The 20092-nt window shown below is 40.4% G+C and overlaps 1 protein-coding gene across 1 annotated transcript; it reads right to left on the bottom strand.

The window, feature by feature from the left end:
- Window positions 1–2124: 2124 nt before the first annotated feature.
- On the bottom strand, window positions 2125–17467 carry arfrp1 (ADP-ribosylation factor related protein 1). The gene is made up of 7 exons (XM_053433482.1): window positions 17150–17467; window positions 9271–9358; window positions 6980–7062; window positions 4877–4958; window positions 4528–4598; window positions 3350–3450; window positions 2125–3019 (listed from the first exon to the last, which is right to left on the bottom strand). Exons 1-7 carry the CDS (start codon window positions 17240–17242, stop codon window positions 2932–2934), a joined length of 606 nt encoding a protein of 201 aa, XP_053289457.1. The 5' UTR covers window positions 17243–17467; the 3' UTR covers window positions 2125–2931.
- Window positions 17468–20092: the final 2625 nt, after the last annotated feature.

Genomic DNA, 20092 nt, shown 5'->3' with positions numbered 1-20092 from the left:
GCTCTAAACTTACCTCCTTGACGTTAAGTAGTTGTTCACTACCCATAATCGCTCTGTCGTTTAAGACGAATTAGACACAAAGTCAGTGCAACGACTTACGACAGTCACGCAAGTAAAGCTTATGTTTATGGTGAGGAAGAGGAAACAGAAGCTGGCAATTTACCAGTACAGACCAGCACTCCCGAGTCTGTACATCGCCATCTCCATGTCTCTTACAAACTTGATGGATGAGAGCAGATCAGAATTAGAATTACGACACAAACAGTGCATTCGAAAAGTATTCACACGCCTCACTTTTAAAGTCACATTTGCAAGTCACATAATTAGTAAATAGGGTCCACCTGTCTGCAATTTAATCTCAGTATAAATACACCTGTTCTGTGACGGACTCAGAGTTTGTTGGAGATCATTACTGAACAAACAGCATCATGAAGACCAAGGAGCTCACCAAACAGGTCAGGGATAAAGTTGTGGAGAAATATGAATCAGGGTTAGGTTATAAAAAAATATCCAGAGCTTTGAACATCTCTCTGAGCACCATAAAATCCATCATAAGAAAATGGAAAGAATATGGCACAACCGCAAACCTACCAAGAGGAGGCCGTCCACCCAAACTGAAGAGTCGGACAAGGAGAAAATTAATCAGAGAAGCAACCAGGAGGCCCATGGTTACTCTGGAGGAGTTGCAGAGATCCACAGCTGAGGTGGGAGAATCTGTCCACAGGACAACTATTAGTCGTCTACTCCACAAATCTGGCCTTTATGGAAGAGTGGCAAGAAGAAAGCCATTGTTGAAAGGGATCCATAAAAAATCCTGTTTGGATTTTGCCAGAAGCCATGTGGGAGACACAGCAAACATGTGGAAGAAGGTGCTCTGGTCAGATGAGACCAAAATTGAACTTTTTGGCCTCAATGCAAAACACTATGTGTGGCGAAAACCCAACACTGCCCATCACCCTGAGCACACCATCCCAACAGTGAAACATGGTGGTGGTAGCATCATGCTGTGGGGATGCTTCTCTTCAGCAGGTACAGGGAAACTGGTCAGAATAGAGGGAAAGATGGATGGAGCCAAATACAGGGAAATCCTTGAAGAAAATCTGATGCAGTCTGCAAAAGACTTGAGACTGGGGCGGAGGTTCATCTTCCAGGAGGACAATGACCCTAAACATACAGCCAGAGCTACAAAGGAATGGTTTGGATTAAAGAATGTTAATGTCTTAAAATGGCCCAGTCAAAGCCCAGACCTCAATCCAATAGAGAATCTATGGCAAGACTTGAAGATTGCGGTTCACAGACGGTCTCTATCCAATCTGACTGAGCTTCATCTTTTTTGCCAAGAAGAATGGACAAACCTTTCCATCTCTAGATGTGCAAAGCTGGTAGAGACATACCCCAAAAGACTTGCAGCTGTAATTGCAGCGAAAGGGGGTTCTACCAAGTATTGACACAGGGGGGTGAATACTTATGCACCCAACAGATGTCAACTTTTTTGTTCTCATTATTGTTTGTGTCACAATAAAATTTATTTTGCACCTCCAAAGTACTATGCATGTTTTGTTGATCAAACGGGAAAAAGTTTATTTAAGTCTATTTGAATTCCAGTTAGTAACAGTACATAATGGGAAAAAGTCCAAGGGGGGTGAATACTTATGCAAGGCACTGTAGAAGAAGTCCACGCTGGTTTATTTACGTCCCCCCGGCTCCTCACACACAGTGAACGATGGCAACTAACAGAAAAAGGCTGTTGATGACGCGACAGTTTTTCCTGAAATAAAGTGACACCCAGCGGGTTATAATGCTTATGTTAGCGTGTCTTAGCGCAGCGGTACCCCGGTCTTGTTTCCAAACTGCGTTGCTAATTCAACAGCTGCAACAGCTTGAAGCTACACGGAAGCAGCTGTCTTCCCCCCCAGCTTCTACACAGTCAGCATGGACACCCGATACTAACTACTACCAGGTGTTTGAGAAACAGTGTCATGACAGCCGTGGGATTAAAGGCAGCGGGTTTTTGCGCTGTTCGCCCCGCAGTTAGCATGGTGGCTAGCCCGCTAGCCCCGTTATGAAAGTTCGTTATAACCGTATGTGACCGTACACACACACAAATCTAACATACAGTACATATTTTGGTTTATTTGGTTTATTTGAAATAATACATTTACTATAGTCATGTGTGATCACCTTTTAACCACAGAACACATGCTGGTATACAGAGGTCAACAGCTTCCTGTGTGTTCAGTACTCTTTTTGGGTGTAGTTGTTACGAATATCATGGCCATTTACCAAACCATCTGTAGAGTCTTGGCAAAATATCAGATTAACAAAAGTTAATTTTAAAAAGTGTAGATCAATAAGTGATACAGAGGTCAGGTTCGAACACCGACTCATATCTGCAGCGGATTGAATACACAACTTTCAAGACTGCCAGAACATAACACTCAAGGCCATTTCTGAAAACGGCTTTAGTATGAATGATGACTGAAAAGCACGCTTGAAGATGTTGCAATCCTGGCTCTGTCAACTTCAACGTTTAAGAACACCACACAACTAGAGCCTTTAAGTGTAAATTGCTGTTCCCATAAGTATGTAAACAAAAATGTCTAAAACAGGCACGATAGCTGTAATATTTTACTTTAATCAACTTACCATTTTTTTTTACAAATAGGCTAAGTTAATTTGATAAAGGGAGAACAGTGAACCACATTATCAATAAGGAGAACAAGTTGAAAAGAGACAGCTTTCCAAAGCATGTCTTCAATTATTTTTCACGATAAAAATACTGCCACAAGTTTTTAATGAACTCCTAAGGACATCAAAAAGTCACAGCCGACTAAAGAAGAGTGGAGTTTTCATCAGCTCAAGGGTTTTAATGGAATGTCCTCAAGGAGAAACCCTCACTTCCAAATGAGGGTAGAGAGTTCTGATGACTTCTTATGTTATGTCCTTCTGTCTTGGAGGTTTGTGAATGTTCCTGACCACACATTTCACCATCCATTCTATGCCTTCGTTTACTCCGTCCCTGCAAGAGAACAAGTCTTAAGTTAGTTACGCATTATCCTGAACAGTGCCATGAATGTCTGAAAGCAGCCCAAGTCTCCAGAAATAGAGTCACAGAATCAGTGTCACAGTCAGAAATAATAAAACTTGATGCTGGAAATCGACTTAATGATTCTTGTTCCAAGAATGTAAAAACATTGAATAAGGGAATCAATAAGAATCATGCTAGGGCTGTTGTGATATCCTGGTAATGATGAGAATTGTAATTTTTTTTTAACTAGTGACACGGTGTTAATAATATACACTTCCCATCCCCAAATTATGTACAGTCTATCATAGAGTAGCATCTTACCCTGTGAGGGCAGTACAAGGCTGGACTAAACAGTCTCTCTTTCCAATTTTTGGGGCACAGTCACTGAAGGCTGTTTTAATGTCCGGTACAGACAAACAGTTCTGAAAAAAGAGGAAACACAAGATGTGACTGAAGGCTACAACTGCAAAGATAAAGCTGTCAAAACCAGTCAATCAAGCGGACACAAAAAGTACCTTGGTTTCAGGTTCTCAGATGTGACTGATGCTTTTCTTTCCTAAATATACATCTACTGTCAGTTGGATAAAACAACAAATGTGACTGTTAACTTCTCGAAACATTGATTGATTAAACTCTCTGCGGCACAAAGTGGCCTCAGTGTGAAGGCTCTGCTATGGTAAAAAAAAAATCTCAAATACAAATTTAGCTTAGGATGACCTGGGTCACCTCTATAATAGGGCAGATGCTAATGCAACTGATTGTTTTCATTATTGATAAATATATGCATAAAATAGTCTATAAAATAGATTGAAATGACAAACAAGGTAGATCACAAGCCTCCCGATGATGTGTTCCCCCTGCCTATCTGACCAAGAGTCAAAAACCACAAAGGTTTTTAGTTTACAATGATATAAAAGAGAAAAACTCCTTGAAGCAGAGAATGGTACATTTTCACTTGATATGAGTCAAACAAGTTCACAACTAGTTACTGCCTTATGTTTGTATACCTCCACCAACCAGTCAAGTTGAACTTTACATAAATGTCTGTTCAAACTCATATTTATGAAAACTCTAGCTATTTAGAGCACCTTTGGTATGTTTGTAGATCTGTGATATATGAATTAAATCTAATTGATTTGGCTTTGATCTTCTTGCTCTGCTGTATGCCTATTATTAAGTAAGATTATTAAGAAAAACAATCACTCTGGCCCCTTGTACGTGTTCAAACATGAAGTCAAAGAATGAATGTGATACGTGAGATCACAGGGGCCCTGACCTTTAAACCACAAAATGTCTAATCATTTCATCCTGGACTTTCTCGAGAATAGGATAGACAAAAGTAGACGGAGACAAACTGAAAACAAAACTCCTCTGGCCACAACAGAGGCATAATGGAATGTGGACAAAGGGTAAAAACATAATGAATCATATATTTTTTTAAATGATCATCATCTTTAACCTGGACATGGTCTTAATGAATTAAAAACATCATAGAGTACCGGAACATCCTGCTTGTTAGCCAGCACAAGGAGAGGAACACCCTCTAATACCTCACTGTTGATCATTTTCTCTGTAGGAGACAAAATGCAAATATTCACAAAAAAAGAAGACAATCTACACCTATCATCTATCATCACATACCTTTCTCAGATACCTTATGTTGCACGTATTGTTTTGAAATATATTCTTATGTTACACTGAACTCAAACACTGGTCTGTTGAAGTTTGAAATGTTATGGCAAATACAAACCATAAATAGGCCATTATATTCAGCATCAAAAGTTTGACTACAACTGTTTCAGACACAGATACCAATTTAAGTATACTGGAGGACAGAGGGTAACTCACCAAAGGCCTCCTTTGATTCGGTCAGGCGCTCTTCATCAGTTGAGTCTATCACATAGATGATTCCATGTGACTCAGCATAGTACTACAAACACATATGAGAGAGACACAGGATGTCAGAGCAGGGTCCTTTTCTTAAAGAACCAACAGCATCGGTATGAAGGCAGAAGTGAAGTACCTATATAATACTAGTGCAGTGCTGATTCCAACCATGCTGCCCCTGTTGATGCTCCGGAGCTACTACAGAATCATTCCTTAGTGATTCCCCCTCAAAACAGTCTTACAATATACTGGCACTATTTTATTGTTTGTGTGCTGGATATTATGTGTAGAGCTTTTTATATACAGTCTACAGTGTGAAGTAAGATCATTTTGTGTTCATCACATCTGGTTTATCTGCAATTAAGATAATTTAGTTCATGTTTTTCATAAAATTAAATCCAGTGTGGATTAATTATAGAATTGAAGAATATACCGAACTGCTGGCACACAATGTATGCCGGCTATTTCAGAAGTCTGTAAAGTGATCAACACAATCTTCAGATTCAAGTTTACAACTTTTCAGAACAAAAGCCCTTTAAATCAGCTTGATTTGTGGTAAATTATTGGTATTAATGCATAACCTTTCTTGTCTTTACAGTACATCAATGCATCTTTCTCTATGAATATATAATAATAATAATGGGGAAGACTGGAATCAAACTGCCATACCTCACAGCCACAGGCACACAAACATTGCAGAAGTGTGTAGAATTTAGTGACATAAAAGCGGTGAAGTTGCATTAAGCAGCTGAATACCCCTCACCTCATCCTCCCCTTCCAAACATGAAAGATAACCTGTGGTAACCTTCAGTTTTCATAAAAACTCAAAGTGTGGTTAGTAGAGATGAGCCGGATACTCGGCTCATAGCCGGTATCCGGTACGGATAAAGCACTTTTGCCGAGCACGAGTATTATACGAGTAATACGAGTCAATATCTGTGCTCGGACTGAATGAAAATCCTCACACAGCGTCACAGCGCTCCTCCCCTTCACACACCGCTCTGCTCACTCACTCACAGAACAGCTTTCTGTCTCTCAGTCACTCAGGTTCGCGGGTCTTTTCCGTTAACGTTTAGGGTTTCTTCAGCTTGAAGATTATTTCAGTTTGTACTTACTTATTAACCAGTAGAGTTCTGTTAAACGTGGGTTCGTTCAGACGTGGTGCTGGTAGAAAGCGACTCGCGTTGCGTCTCTGCCTGTCGGAGATTTTTTTTTTTTTTACTTCACGCATTGAGTGTCTGATTACTATCTAGCGTCTGGCTACTCTCTCTCTCTGCCGGTCGTTGGAGTTTTTTTTTTTAAACCGTCAGTTGGCTCTAACCAGTTTTATTTTACTTCACACACTGAGTGTCTGACACTTTCTAGGTAGTAGTGGTATAAAAAATATTACAAATTAAGCTACACACACACACACTCCCCCTCTCTGTCTCTCTCTTACTCACACACTCCCCATCTCTCTCACACACACACACACACACACACACACACACACACACACACACACACACACACACACACACACACACACACACACACACACACACACACACACACACACACACACACACACACACACACACACACACACACACACACACACACACACACACACACACACACACACACGTTGAGTATCTTACACACTGGACCTATAAATTGGGCAAGCAGTTTTTCCACATCTCTTTATTTTTGGGGCTGGAAAACTCAGGAGTTATGTGGATACCAGGAATAACCATAGAAAAAGAAATGCATTTTAAACCTAAAACATAGTAATGTGGATGTAGCCCCGCTTTAATCTTAAAATATCCAAGCCCCCCCTCCAAACTGTTTTGAATACTCCTTTATTTAGCCCCCTGACTTTGAAATATATATATATATATATATATATATATATATATATATATATATATATATATATTTAGAATAATTCATTACAGAATATAATGCCATCAGTCCGATGTTGGTTTGGTCAGGGTATTTAAAACATACTTCAGGAAATCTAAAAAGTATGTGGCTAATGAAAAATTCCTCTCAGGATATTGTTGGTGGTAATTTTTAACTCACCTTGTCCCACAGAGACTGAAGCTCATCCTGACCTCCCAGATCCCAGAACATGAGACGAGCCTTGCCCATGTCAATTGTACCAACTAGGGAGGACAGTGAGACAATGATAATCAAGCGCCAATTGTAAACTATAAGATAAGCAGCATTAGGTGATCAAAGCGTAAGAGTTAAGTAAAATAAAAAGTCTTTCGGAAAGGAGACATTAATGACTTTTCAAAGTTATCATTACTATTGCAAATTATTAATCACTTCATCTTCAGGAGTTGTACATGTCGACGCATACATACAGTGCATCCGGAAAGTATTCACAGCGCGTCACTTTTTCCACATTTTGTTATGTGACAGCCTTATTCCAAAATGGATTAAATTATTTATTCTATTTTTTAGAATTTTTGCAAATTTATAAAAAATAAGAAACGAATAAAACATGTACATAAGTATTCACAGCCTTTGCCATGACACTCAAAATTTTGCTCAAGTGCATCCTGTATCCACTGATTATCCTTGAGATGTTTGTACAACTTGAATGGAGTCCCCCTGTGGTAAATTCAGTTGATTGGACATGATTTGGAAAGGCGGACATGATTTGGAAAGGCAGACACCCGTCTATATAAAGGTCCCACAGTTGACAGTACATGTCAGAGCTCAACCCAAGCCATGAGGTCCAAGGAATTGTCTTTAGACCTCCGAGACAGGATTGTATCGAGGCACAGAAAAAATTCTGCAGCATTGAAGGTCCCAATGAGACCAGTAGCCCCGATCATCCGTAAGTGAAAGGAGTCTGGGACCACCAGGACTCTTCTAAGAGCCGTCCACCCGGCCAAACTGAGCGATCGGGGTAGAAAGGCCTTAGTCAGGGAGGTGACCAAGAACCCGATGGTCACTCTGACAGAGTTCCAGAGTTGCACTGTGAAGAGAAGAGAACCTTCCAGAAGGACAACCATCTCTGCAGCACGCCACCAATCAGGCCTGTATGGTAGTGGCCAGACGGAAGCCACTCCTCAGTAAAAGGCACATGACAGCCCGCCTGGAGTTTGCCAAAAGGCACCTGACGGACTCTCAGACCATGAGAAACAAAATTATCTGGTCGATGAAACAAAGATTGAACACTTTGGCCTGAATTCCAAGCATCTTGTCTGGAGGAAACCAGGTACCGCTCATCACCTGGCCAATACCATCCTTACAGTGAAGCATGATGGTGGCAGCATCGTGCTGTGGGGATGTTTTTCAGCGGCAGGAAGTGGGAGACTAGTCGGGATCGAGGGAAAGATGAAAGTAGCCATGTACAGAGACATCCTTGACGAAAACCTGCTCCAGTGCCCTCTGAACCTCAGACTGGGGTGAAGGTTCATCTTCCAACAGGACAACGACCCTAAGCACACAGCTGAGATAACAAAGGAGTGGCTTCAGGACAATTCTGTGAATGTCCTTGAGTGGCCCAGCCAGAGACCAGACTTGAACCTGATTGATCATCTCTGGAGAGATCTGAAAATGGCTGTGCACCGACGCTCCCCATCCAACCTGATGGAGCTTGAGAGGTCCATCAAATAAGGAAGGGCAAAAATAGGTGTGCCAATCTTGTAGCATCATACTCAAAGACTTGAGGCTGTAATTTCTGCCAAAGTTGCTTCAACAAAGTATTGTAGCGTCCCCGCTTACAGAGGACAAAGAACTTCTTCGTCGTTTAGCGACTTTTATTAACATTTGCACGAACATGTCCACTTCTTGCTTCACTCCGTCACTCGCACACATCAACAACCCCTTCACTTCCTCATTGACCCTCGATCCCCCCAAAACCAGCCAACGAGAGCCTGACTTCCCCAAACAACCCCATCCTATTGGTCCAAACAGTCACATGTCCCACCCCGACCCCTTCACTGACCCTCAGGATATCAGAACGCTCCTTAAACAAAGTGTTTTACTGATCAACATCAAAACCACACATAAACATAAACCCAGTCCGTTACAGTATTGAGCAAAGGCTGTGAACACTTAGGTACATGTGATTTTTAATAAATTTGCAAACATTTCTAAAAAACTTTTTCCACTTTGTCATCATGGCGTATTGTGTGTAGACTTTTGAATTTAATCAAATTAAGAATAAGGATGTAACATAACTAAACGTGGAAAAAGTGAAGCGCTCTGAATACTTTCCGAATGCAGTGTAAGTACAAATTGTGTACATGTACACCTGTACACAATCTTGAGGGTCTAACCGAACAGTGATGCACCCAGGGTAGTCACAAGTGTATCATTCTTCATGAAAAACACTCATTGAACCATTCACTTACTATTAAGACCAACTGTGGTTGTGATCTTTGATAAATTCATTCCTTTGTAGTTCTTACTGAACTTTGTTTTGGTTTGTTCCAGAAAGGTCTGCAGAAAGAGAAAACAGTTAGTCTAGAGGATAAGTCAGACCATGCATGTTGTGTAACAAGTTACATTTAATTGCACAAGCTAAGATATTCAGAAAGGTCCTTAGATCACATCATATATATGACACATTGGGTTACTCCTATTGTGTCTTAATCACCCGCACTTTCAAACCAAACGTAACTCGACCCCATCTCCTACAGCTTTCCATACATTTACTAAGTTTACAAAGTCTGTTGTTTTTACCCAGTCTGACTTTACAAGTATGTCCAATCACACTGTGTGTTGTGTATTTGCACTGTTACTTTTACCTCAGGTTCTGGGATCATAAATGAGCTAAACAATTTTTCTTTCAAATCAACCGCTAGTGATGATCTGACTAGGGACAAACTTGATCACTAGAAGTTTTGACAGCAGAATTTTGTTGGAGATTTGACCTGTGTCGCTCCGTCAAATCTGTGGTCATACTCTGTTTTCTCTTTATTCTCTTTTTCTGACTATGATTCATTGATGGAAAAGCCTGTAAATGATCTGAATGTCTTTAGTATATATCTAGGGCAGCAGGACTCCATCTGATTGGCCAAATGGCACATGAAACACCATTTATCACAGTTTTGGCCGTGTTTTGGGATAGGTCTATCCCGGACGTTGATATCGCGATGACGATAGATTTTCGATATATCGTGCAGCCCTAACTGAGATCATCTGCAGCAAGTCTACTTGAAAAGAAAATTAGACATGCATCTTTTGTTAATACCCTCCAACGTTGTGGAACAGACTGCCACTAGATATCAAATAATCTAGTTCAGAAAAGGTCTAAAACCTTACATTTCTCTGCTTAAGCCTCAACCAATGTATTCTTAAAATAGATTCTACATTTTGACATGCTTGTATTTTCATCTCCACAGGCTGGCGAGTCTTAACGAGAAGACGGCGTCGGAGTCCACGGTGAACGGTGATTCGCACGGCAGATTCAAGTGTGTTGCGCTCTTCATGCTCTTTCCCCTCCTCTCCTCATGTCTCCTCCCGTGAGTACTCTGCCGCTGACTTTCTCCACGGCAGCACTGGGCTTGAAGTTAGATCCTGCTACAGCTCCTGCTACAACGAAACATCTCACCTACCGGGTGCCCGATGAGTAAAATGGACACTGTTGACTGACTTTACAGAGCAAGGTGCGCGGCACGAATTCTATGGACAATTCCATTGCGATATCTGAACTTCATGCCCACCGTGGTGCAGTGCACTTAAATGACTTGTTGAAGTAATATTTGGTTATCTGTTCGCTGATACTAAATTAAAATATATACTGAAGTTCCATTTTGTTGCTTGAATTGAATTGTGTTAAAGAGGCTCACTGTGAAAATATATTATGTTCCATTATCTGAATGATAAATAAATATACATATATACAATAAATAATTGTGTTTATTTTTCAGTTAAGGAACACTGGTCTGTGAGTTTACAGGAAGGGATGGGGCGGTTAGAGTTAATACATATTTTCTTTAGATGTACACATCACTGACCTGAACTAATAGTCTGTCAAGATATCTGACAGGGATTTAGCACCCGTTACACTTGCTGTAGGAAGTCGCGCTCACGCAAGATACCGAAGATGTTGTTCTCATAATACGTGGGACTAGAGCGATTATTCCTTAGGCTTGGATTTTTATTCGAATGAATTCTTAATTACGAATAATCGAATATTTGCCTATTCATTACCAACCCTATGTTATACAGAAACATTTACTTATTACAATGATTAAACTCACTAACAATGCCAGACAACGGTAAAAACGGGGCAACATGGGTACAATATGATCACATGACTAGAATAGAAAAGAATGAGATAATTTCAGGGTCAGCCTCACAGATTTAAATTTAAAGTTTATCACTGAGTGAGTACTTTTGCGACTGTAAGTCTGGCATTTCATGGTGATAAAGCTCAAACAGCAGATTTGCATACACACTACTGACAACCTAATTAACTCTGTGACGAGAGAGAGAGGGGTAAATCTGTAAATGATTTCCCCCCCATTCCAAATAAATATTACATTTCATAGGATAAGCCTACTTAAAGGGAATCATAGAGTCATGCTCAGCTAACTTATTCCATCTGATAAGAATCTATATCTTTTATAAAGATACTCATCAGAGTAGCTAAGCGGATTTTGTCTGTCTGAAGACCCTTGTTCTCTACAGAGACCCTCTAAGACCCGGCGCCACAGGATCCTCTAAGAACGGTGATGTCATGTTTTAAACAAATTGATTAGTCAGTGGGCGGAGTTTTCCCTGCTGCTTGAGCTCTTATCTCCAAATTAAACTGCTCTGAAGCAGGTAAGCTGTTCAGCATAAGTTACCATGGTGATTTACCCCGATAAGAAGTGAACAAACTTTGTAGAACCGGAAACCAAGAATTTTAACCTGAAGTTCCACGATTACAACGCGTTCCACATTATTATGCAAATTGAATTTAAGGGTCATAAACATTCATTTTTTAGTTTTTGAATTAAACTCATGGACGGTATTTTGTCTCAGGGCTATTTGGATGATTGAAATCAATCTCAGACACCTGTGATAATTAGTTTGCCAGGTGAGCCCAATCAAAGGAAAACTACTTATGAAAGATGTTCCACATTATTAAGCAAGCTACATGTTTCAGGCAAAATGGGGAAGAAAAAGGATCTCTCTGCTGCTGAAAAGCAGCAAATAGTGCAATACCTTGGTCAAGGTATCACAACATTGGATATTTCCAAAAGAATTGCGCGTGATCATCTGACGGTGAAGAAATTTGTCACTGATTCACAGCACAAGCGGGTTCGTTCAGACAAAGGCAAAATAAGGAAGATTTCTGCCAAACAAATGCGTAGGGTTAAGAGAGCAGCCACTAAAATGCCATTGAATAGCAGCAAACAGGTGTTTGGAGCCGCTGGTGCCTCTGGAGTCTCGCAAACTTCAAGATGTAGGATGCTCAAGAGGTTTGCAAGTGTCCTTAAACCCGTTATTCGGCCACTCCTAAACCAAGCTCACAAGCAAAAAAGGTTGCAGTGGGCTCAGGACTACATGAAGACTAACTTCCAAACTGTTTTGTTTACGGATGAGTGCCGTGCAACCCTTGATGGTCCTGATGGATGGAGTAGAGGATGGTTGGTTTTTTAGATTTTTTAGATTAGATTTCTTTATTTATCCACACAATGGGGAAATTCACTTGTTACAGCAATAAAGGAAAACAGAATTAAAGTAACAGTGCCGAAGCACAATAAAAAAGAAGAAAAATACACTAAAAACACTATTTACACACTAAAAAGAGGTACGAAAAGTGAGAGCTGCTGTAACAGGCTGCCACTCACGCAGCGCCATCTTCCTTTCAATAAGTGAATGGCCACCATGTCCCAACAAGGCTGAGACGTCAACAAGGAGGTGGCGGAGTCATGTTTTGGGCCGGAAACATGGGGAGAGAGATGGTAGGCCCCTTCAGGGTCCCCGACGGTGTGAAAATGACCTCGGCAAAGTACGTACAGTTTCTGACTGACCACTTTCTTCCGTGGTACAAAAAGAAGAACCGTACCTTCCGAAGCAAAATCATATTCATGCATGACAATGCACCATCTCATGCTGCAAAGAATACCTCTGGGGCATTGGCTGCTATGGGCATAAAAGGAGAGAAACTCATGGTGTGGCCCCCATCCTCCCCTGACCTTAACCCTATTGAGAACCTTTGGAGCATCATCAAGCAAAATATCTATGTGGGTGGAAGGCAGTTCACATCCAAGCAGGTGCTCTGGGAGGCTATTATGGCATCCTGCAAAGACATTAAAGCAGAAACTATCAGAGAACTCACAAGTTCAATGGATGCAAGAATTGTGAAGGTGATATCAAAGAAGGGGTCCTATGGTAACATGTAACTTGACCTGTTAAGATGTTTTTGATTAAAACTTTTTTTGATTTCAGTAAATATGACCTCTTAATGCTGCAAATTCAACAAATGACAATTCTGCATAATAATTTGGAACACTGCATTTTTATTTATTTATTTTTGAAAAAAAATACTGTAATCATTGGGAGGTTTGTTCAACAGTTGATGACTTGAAAATTATACTGACTGGCTGTGCATTACTATTTAGGAAAATCTGAGCAAAGTGTAATGAAAGTGACATGATTTCTTAAAAATCCATGAAAAATGTTGAGTAATGCCCAATTAGGGCTGCCACTAACGACAATTTTTCTATCGATTAATTTGTCCACTTTTTAACCGATAAGTCGATTAATCTAAACGATTAATTTTCCTCCAAAAAAAATCTTATTGACCATTTCATGTCATTTCTGAAGCGCCGCACCGCACTGCTCAGCGCCAATGAAAGCCAGGCGCCTCCTATCCACCCCCGTTAAACCTTTGTGCGGTTCACATGGGCTGCACCGATGGTTTCAGCATCGAGTCTGTCGAGTTTGCTTAATAATGTGCGTGAGACAGACTTTGTACCAATGTTGACTTCTTTATTCGGGTCCTCACTTCCGTGTCTGATCCCGCCCCCCACATTCATTGCCTCATCCTATTGGTCCACAACATACGGGCTTCATATTAGCTCAACCTACATGTCAATCAACTGTTCTGAATAACATTGAACGATACCACAGTCTATTTTTTCCACTCGCTGCAAGCGTATCACGCCAGGAAACACACTGGAAAATGATTTTAAACTATATTAATGACACATTTTATATGATATAAATGATCAAATATGCATCCCATTTTTTCTATTCCCCTTCTGTTGTCCTAGAGTTTTAATTTCCCCAATTTCCCCAATCACATAATTAAATGACCCCCTCTGCCCATCCACTACAAGCACAGAAGCAGATAGACAGAGAGCGAGAGGGGGGGGGCCTAAAAAAGACCATCATAATTTACCCCCAAACTAGTACATTGAACGGGTTACATACAAAAACAAGCGGAGAAAGCAGAATCGTTTGCTCACCGGCGCTGAGAAATGCACGTCCTGTGTGAACAGCCGGGCACCTGCATACGCTTTAGAATAGCGCTGTGCTGTGCAGCGCAGCGCTTCCGCGTCCGGTGTAAACCAGGCGTTACGTAGTGTTATTGAAGAAGAACATTTGTAACTTATAATTAATTGAAATTAAACGTTTTAGAAATCGAAAAGGTAAATTCATAATATGTGTGGGTCCGACGCGTCAGTTTAAAATATTGATGTCGACGCATTTTCAGCGTCGACGTCATCGATGACGTCGACTAATCGCAGCAGCCCTATGCCCAATATTGCAATGTTAAGGGGCATGCTATACCCTGTCCCTTCACCAAATAGGTGCCGTTAGGCCTGTACGTCCAAGGATACAGCCCTAAATGTTTTACAGAATGCCACCAGTCTAAAACAATAACATACACTACATGTACGTTTTTATACAGTTATATGAATAATCAATGCACCGATGAATATTATTCCTTGGTCAACAAGAGACTCTGCTCCTCTGATGTTTTGTCATCACTCACACTCAAGAATTGATATTTATAAAAACCTACTGAATTCATATTTATGTTCCTTGATAAACGGGGCGATTCTTCTGCAATTATGGTTGCAAGATTCTATCTTCGTCTGCAGTAGCCATATTTCTTCAAAGCTAATGGGTAGCTAGGAAAGCAACAGCTGGGCGAGCGCATCTCGTTAAGGAGGGGGGAGGGGCACTCAAGACAGGTCAATCTGAGGAGGGCTGTTTTAGACAGGGTAAAAAGGTGCTGCTTTAAATGATCCTTGTGGTATTTTGACCAAAATATGTTACAGACATTTCATTAAGACCCCAAAGAACCATATCAACTGTGGTAAAATGGGCATTATATGTCTCAGTTAAAAAAAGTTTAGTTAAACCAAAGATTATTTCATAAATCTGATTGAATTTGTGCTCATTAAAAGATAAGAGTGATAAAGGGCTGAAATATTTTTGAATTGTGTTTTTTTAAATAATGATTTAATTATTTTCCTGGCACAAAAGGGTGAATGAATAACAACAAAAACACAATAAACCAACATCAGTATCGGCTATCGGCTAGACTGTTGTTTTAAACGGTATCGGCCAAGAATTTCCATATCGGTGCATCCCTAATTTTTATTTAATTTATTTCATAATTAATTTTGTTTCATTGTCGATACTCTATAGGCCTTGTTAGTTCCAGGTTCAATATGTGCACTAAGGTTCTTTCAATAAGTTTTCAATAAACGTTGAACCCTTCTGGCCCTTGACTTTGTGATGGCAGATTTTATATTTAGTTAAGTTGAATGAAGGAATGATAAGTATAGATGGAGAATATTATTCTGAGATGTGTTCCAGTGTGTTTTAAGACTGCAAACATGTGGGGGGCAGCTTAGGAGACTCAGATGTGTATTCGTTGGAGACTCCTCTGTGCCTCTGCTGAGACAAAAGGTTTTCACACCTAGACTCTTTTATGGGTCATCCAGCAGAGACGGGGGTCTAAGAGAAACTTGGAGTCTAAGCAGACGCCTGATGCCATTGTATTGTAACGTTCAAAGGGGTCCTCATTCAGATTGAAGGTGACCAAATGTAAGCCTGATTACAACAAAGCAGAGATCTGATTGGATGAACATTCTGCATCTGTGTGAGGAGGGGTTTGACTTGTATAAAAGCATTGTGAGTTCACTGTTCATGTGCGCTTGCTCGGATCTTTCAGTGGTACAAGCAAGTTGCCCCCAGCCGCAGCTGGGTAACAATTAAACAACCAGAATTGATAATTGTCATTGCTGTGAAATGTAATTAAATATTCTATTACAACTTGTAGCAATTTTTTTATTTCGGCCCACTGTGTATTTGAGTTTGACAACCCTGCTCTAGGAGAAATCAATATGCTGTGTAACATTTATTTTATTAAATTACTGCTTCATCAATGTCATGTCTCCCATTTATATTTGTATTTCCTGTTGTGAATACTACACCCGACCAAACCTTTGATGGAGCAGTGACTCACATATATGTCAGAAATATCAAATGAATATGACAATATTACAGCAAGATCAATGCTGTAAAATACCCTTATCTTTCTGATCTCCATTACACGTGGCATCTAATGCACTTCTGTCTGTCCTGGGAGAGGGATCCGTCACGTGTTACTCTCTCTGAGGTTTCTATGTTCTATTTACCCTGTTAAAAGGTTTTCTTTTGTAGTTTTTCCTTATTCTTTTAGAGGGTTATGGGCAGAAGATGTCAGACCTTGTTAAAACCCTATGAGACAAATTGTGATTTGTGAATATAGGCCATTCAAATAAAATGTGTTTCCTGTTATCATAAGCAGTGTACCTGTATGGGACGTATATTGTGATGGGTCACCGACGGTAGTTGTTCTGATTACGGAGCGTATCCTGGTTCAAGTAGACATTCTTCATGTCTTTTTTATACTATGGACTCAGTAAAAGTGAAGTAAACTCTTGGCTACATTAAAATGTTTAATAGAAGTTGAGAGATGGAGCAACAGTGGGTTTGCGAGCCGCTTCTTCGATGCTGGTCAGAATCCGAAACTAAACGAGCCTTTCTCCTCCGCTTCAGTTTTTCGGCCAGTGAGTGTGGAAATAAGGCTGTTTCAGTGGCTCGCAGACGGAAAACGGGACTGGCGAGAGATTTCACCGCAAAGCATATATAGATTACGTGGCTCGCAAGAGGCAGGGCACCGTAGTTTTTACAGTTCTTACGGTTATGAAATCGCAGCTGTGTTAAATCAGTTAATCCAGACTTCTCTAATCAGGTTTGCATACATTTAGTAAAGGTTTTAATGCAACTCACAGTTTTTCCGGCGTTGTCCAGTCCAAGAATCAAAACGCAGTATTCGTCCTTTTGGAACATGTATTTATACAAACCAGATAATAAAGTATACATCTTGGAAAAAATGTAAACAAACAAGTACTAAGTCCTGCCAATGTTAGCTTGTTATCTTAGCCTAACTTGGATATCAGAGCCAGCACAGCGAGTGCGCCCTCTGTGGCGTCATTACGATGCAGCTAAACAGACATGATAAAACCGAGAGAGACGCACAAACAGGGCTGCGCTGTTTGTGCGTAACAAATCCCGGAAGTAGACTCTGCAAAACGTCTTCTTCTACTACTTATTTTTCTTATTATAATTTTTTCATTCTTCTTCTGATGTTTAATGGGGGTTGACAAACAACTTATCGGCGCATTACCGCCACCCTCTGGAGAGGAGCCTCTAAAACGTCTTCCTCTTTTTTTGGTTGTTTTTCATGATCGTTGGCAAACAGTTTTATGGTGCATTACCGCCATTAGCTGGTATGGGTTGTCGATCAGGAACCTAAATACATACATATATATAGATATATATATATATCTATATATATCAGGGCCAGCACATACATATATATATATATATATATATGGATGTACAAAAGATCAGATAACCTTAGTGTATAAAAACAAACAACAAAACACACCAGCCGTGCCATGTGGCAAAATAAACTACTGTATTTTTGCATTTTAAAAATCCAAAATAATACTTACTCAAGGGAGCATATAATCACATCACAAACCACCATGAAATCACATTGCAAACCACATGTACATCTAACGAGGCATACAAGCCATAAATCGGACATGTAATTGTTAACGGATAGTCAACAGATCTGACTTACAGTACCTGTTTGGTCATGAAGGGCCTACCTTGCACCAGCAACACTGATGACAATTACAAAATTCATTCATAAGCAGAAAAAAGATAGCACATTTATCTATAGCAACAAGTGTAATAGTTGTATTTGATACCAATTCTCTCTAAATATAAAACAGCCCCAATTAAGTTATACACTTTGACTCAGAGAATTTGGGAGCTACAATGACCTGATGTGTCATGGCTCTGCAGCACAACATTGTAAATAACAATAAGGCACACAACACGTCTGCATTTACTATAGCTGTTGTCAGACATGACCAGTGGGTAAAATCCGGAGATTCACTACAGAGTTTACCCAAAGTTTGCCTTTCACACATACACAACACAGCAGGCGGTTCTCTGCACAGGTTCTTATCATGACAAACTCTGTTAACACAAACGTTAGTGTCTTCCCTGTGTGTTCTTACAGGGAGATATTTGTTTTCTATTTGTTTTTTTCATTGTCTGCTTTGTCATGTGTTAGAAGCGTCATCAATGCCCCCCACTGTATTGCGTTGAATCAGCGAATCCAGTGGAGATTCTCCGCTGTGTTCACAGGTCAACTATTCCTGGATTTCGATGGACTTTATATCAGGAAGACAGGCAAAGAAAGTCTCTCACTCTGACATTTGTGTTCAACATGCAGCTCCTCCAGAGAAAATCCGGAGGAATGTAAAAGTATGTCTGAAAGAAGCTGAAGTTAAACCGTCTTGTGGCATTATAAAGCAATTTTGTCCAACAACTCTTAAACGCTTTATAGTATTTTTCCTGTATGCAACCAACAAAAACTTAACATCGGCTGGAAAGTAGCACGCTAACATTAAGTGTGAGGACTGATAACGTTATAACTTGGGTTACGTAACTCAAGTTAAATAGTTAGCTAGAACACTCACGTAAATTTGATTTACCTTAGGATAGTAAAACGCACACCTAAACCTAACCGGAACTGTTAAGAATTAAAAAAATTCCATATCCGTATATACATATATTCCTATCCCATTGTCTCACCAACTTCATATCCATAAGGGATGGAGTTGTACTCTCATCAATCCTGTGACCATACTACTCACAGGCCATTATGACTCGCATCCACATCCAAAATAAATGGCTTGTAAAAATTCGCTGAAGCCAATATTGGTGCTGTGGTGAGATTGGTTTTGAGTGTCTTAAAGGTCTGCAACATACAGTACCTCCGTCCAGTGATCTTTAAGGGACAATATCCTTTCCATAAACCTTTGAAATGTGATTGTGGCATTGCAAAGGCATATCACTGTGCCCTGGGAATTGACTTCCTCACTGAAAACTATTTTTGGCTTATTAGTTTCAGCTACATCAACGGAGTGCAACAAGCCCAGGGTAACTTGTGGCTGAAGGTAAGCCACTTCTCTGCTTACATTGGAAACTGAGACAGTGGCCAATCCATTTTTGAGAGCTACCAATGCTGTGGAGATCAGAAGGCCTGCAGGAAGTTTATTTGTGTTGTTATCCGGTTCTAATAGTAGGGTTTGTATGTGGTATTTGTTACCATTGGGGCCTGTGGCTGAGAACATAACTGTAGTGCCAGCAGGAATCTGGAGGGGGCCATCAGCCTGCATCCGTTGGTGACCAGAGTTTCCATCACTGTGCATAGTTTCTATTAGCTGACACTGTTGGAACATCAACCCAATTCATTATCAGGTAAACAACAGAACATCGGCCGACAAATTACTTTAACAATCCAGGTGGCACGCAATTTTATGGGGAGCAAAGGTCAGCCCCTTGATACAGGATCTACCATTATTATCACGATCAGCCAGCACGATACAGGATCCGCCATGCAGGATCCACCATGACGATCTCTGATACGCTATTCACCATCATAATCCACGATGTGGCTGCACTCGCGGCCCTGGATCTTCTGACGATAAGGCAAAGGGACTCCGGGAAGAAGTCAAGTCAATAACATGTATTGATGAGATATTAATTTCTTTAATGTGATAAGGAGGGAGAAGAGGAAGAAGAAGCTGGGAAGAGAAGCTCAGCGTGTCATGTGTCCCCAGACATTCTAGACTTACAGCAGCAGAACTA

The sequence above is a fragment of the Pleuronectes platessa genome, chromosome 2 (assembly GCF_947347685.1).
Source record: "Pleuronectes platessa chromosome 2, fPlePla1.1, whole genome shotgun sequence".
Lineage (NCBI taxonomy): Eukaryota > Metazoa > Chordata > Actinopteri > Pleuronectiformes > Pleuronectidae > Pleuronectes > Pleuronectes platessa.
This window is presented reverse-complemented; position numbering and strand designations above follow the sequence as displayed.

Coding starts and splice junctions, on each gene's coding strand:
- arfrp1 (XM_053433482.1), bottom strand. CDS start 17,242: ATGTATACTTTATTATCTGGTTTGTATAAATACATGTTCCAAAAGGAC. Junction 3,451..4,527: donor CTAACAAGCAGGATGTTCCG/GTACTCTATGAT, acceptor CTCTTTTTTCAG/AACTGTTTGTCTGTACCGGA. Junction 3,020..3,349: donor CCTTGTACTGCCCTCACAGG/GTAAGATGCTAC, acceptor GTTCTCTTGCAG/GGACGGAGTAAACGAAGGCA.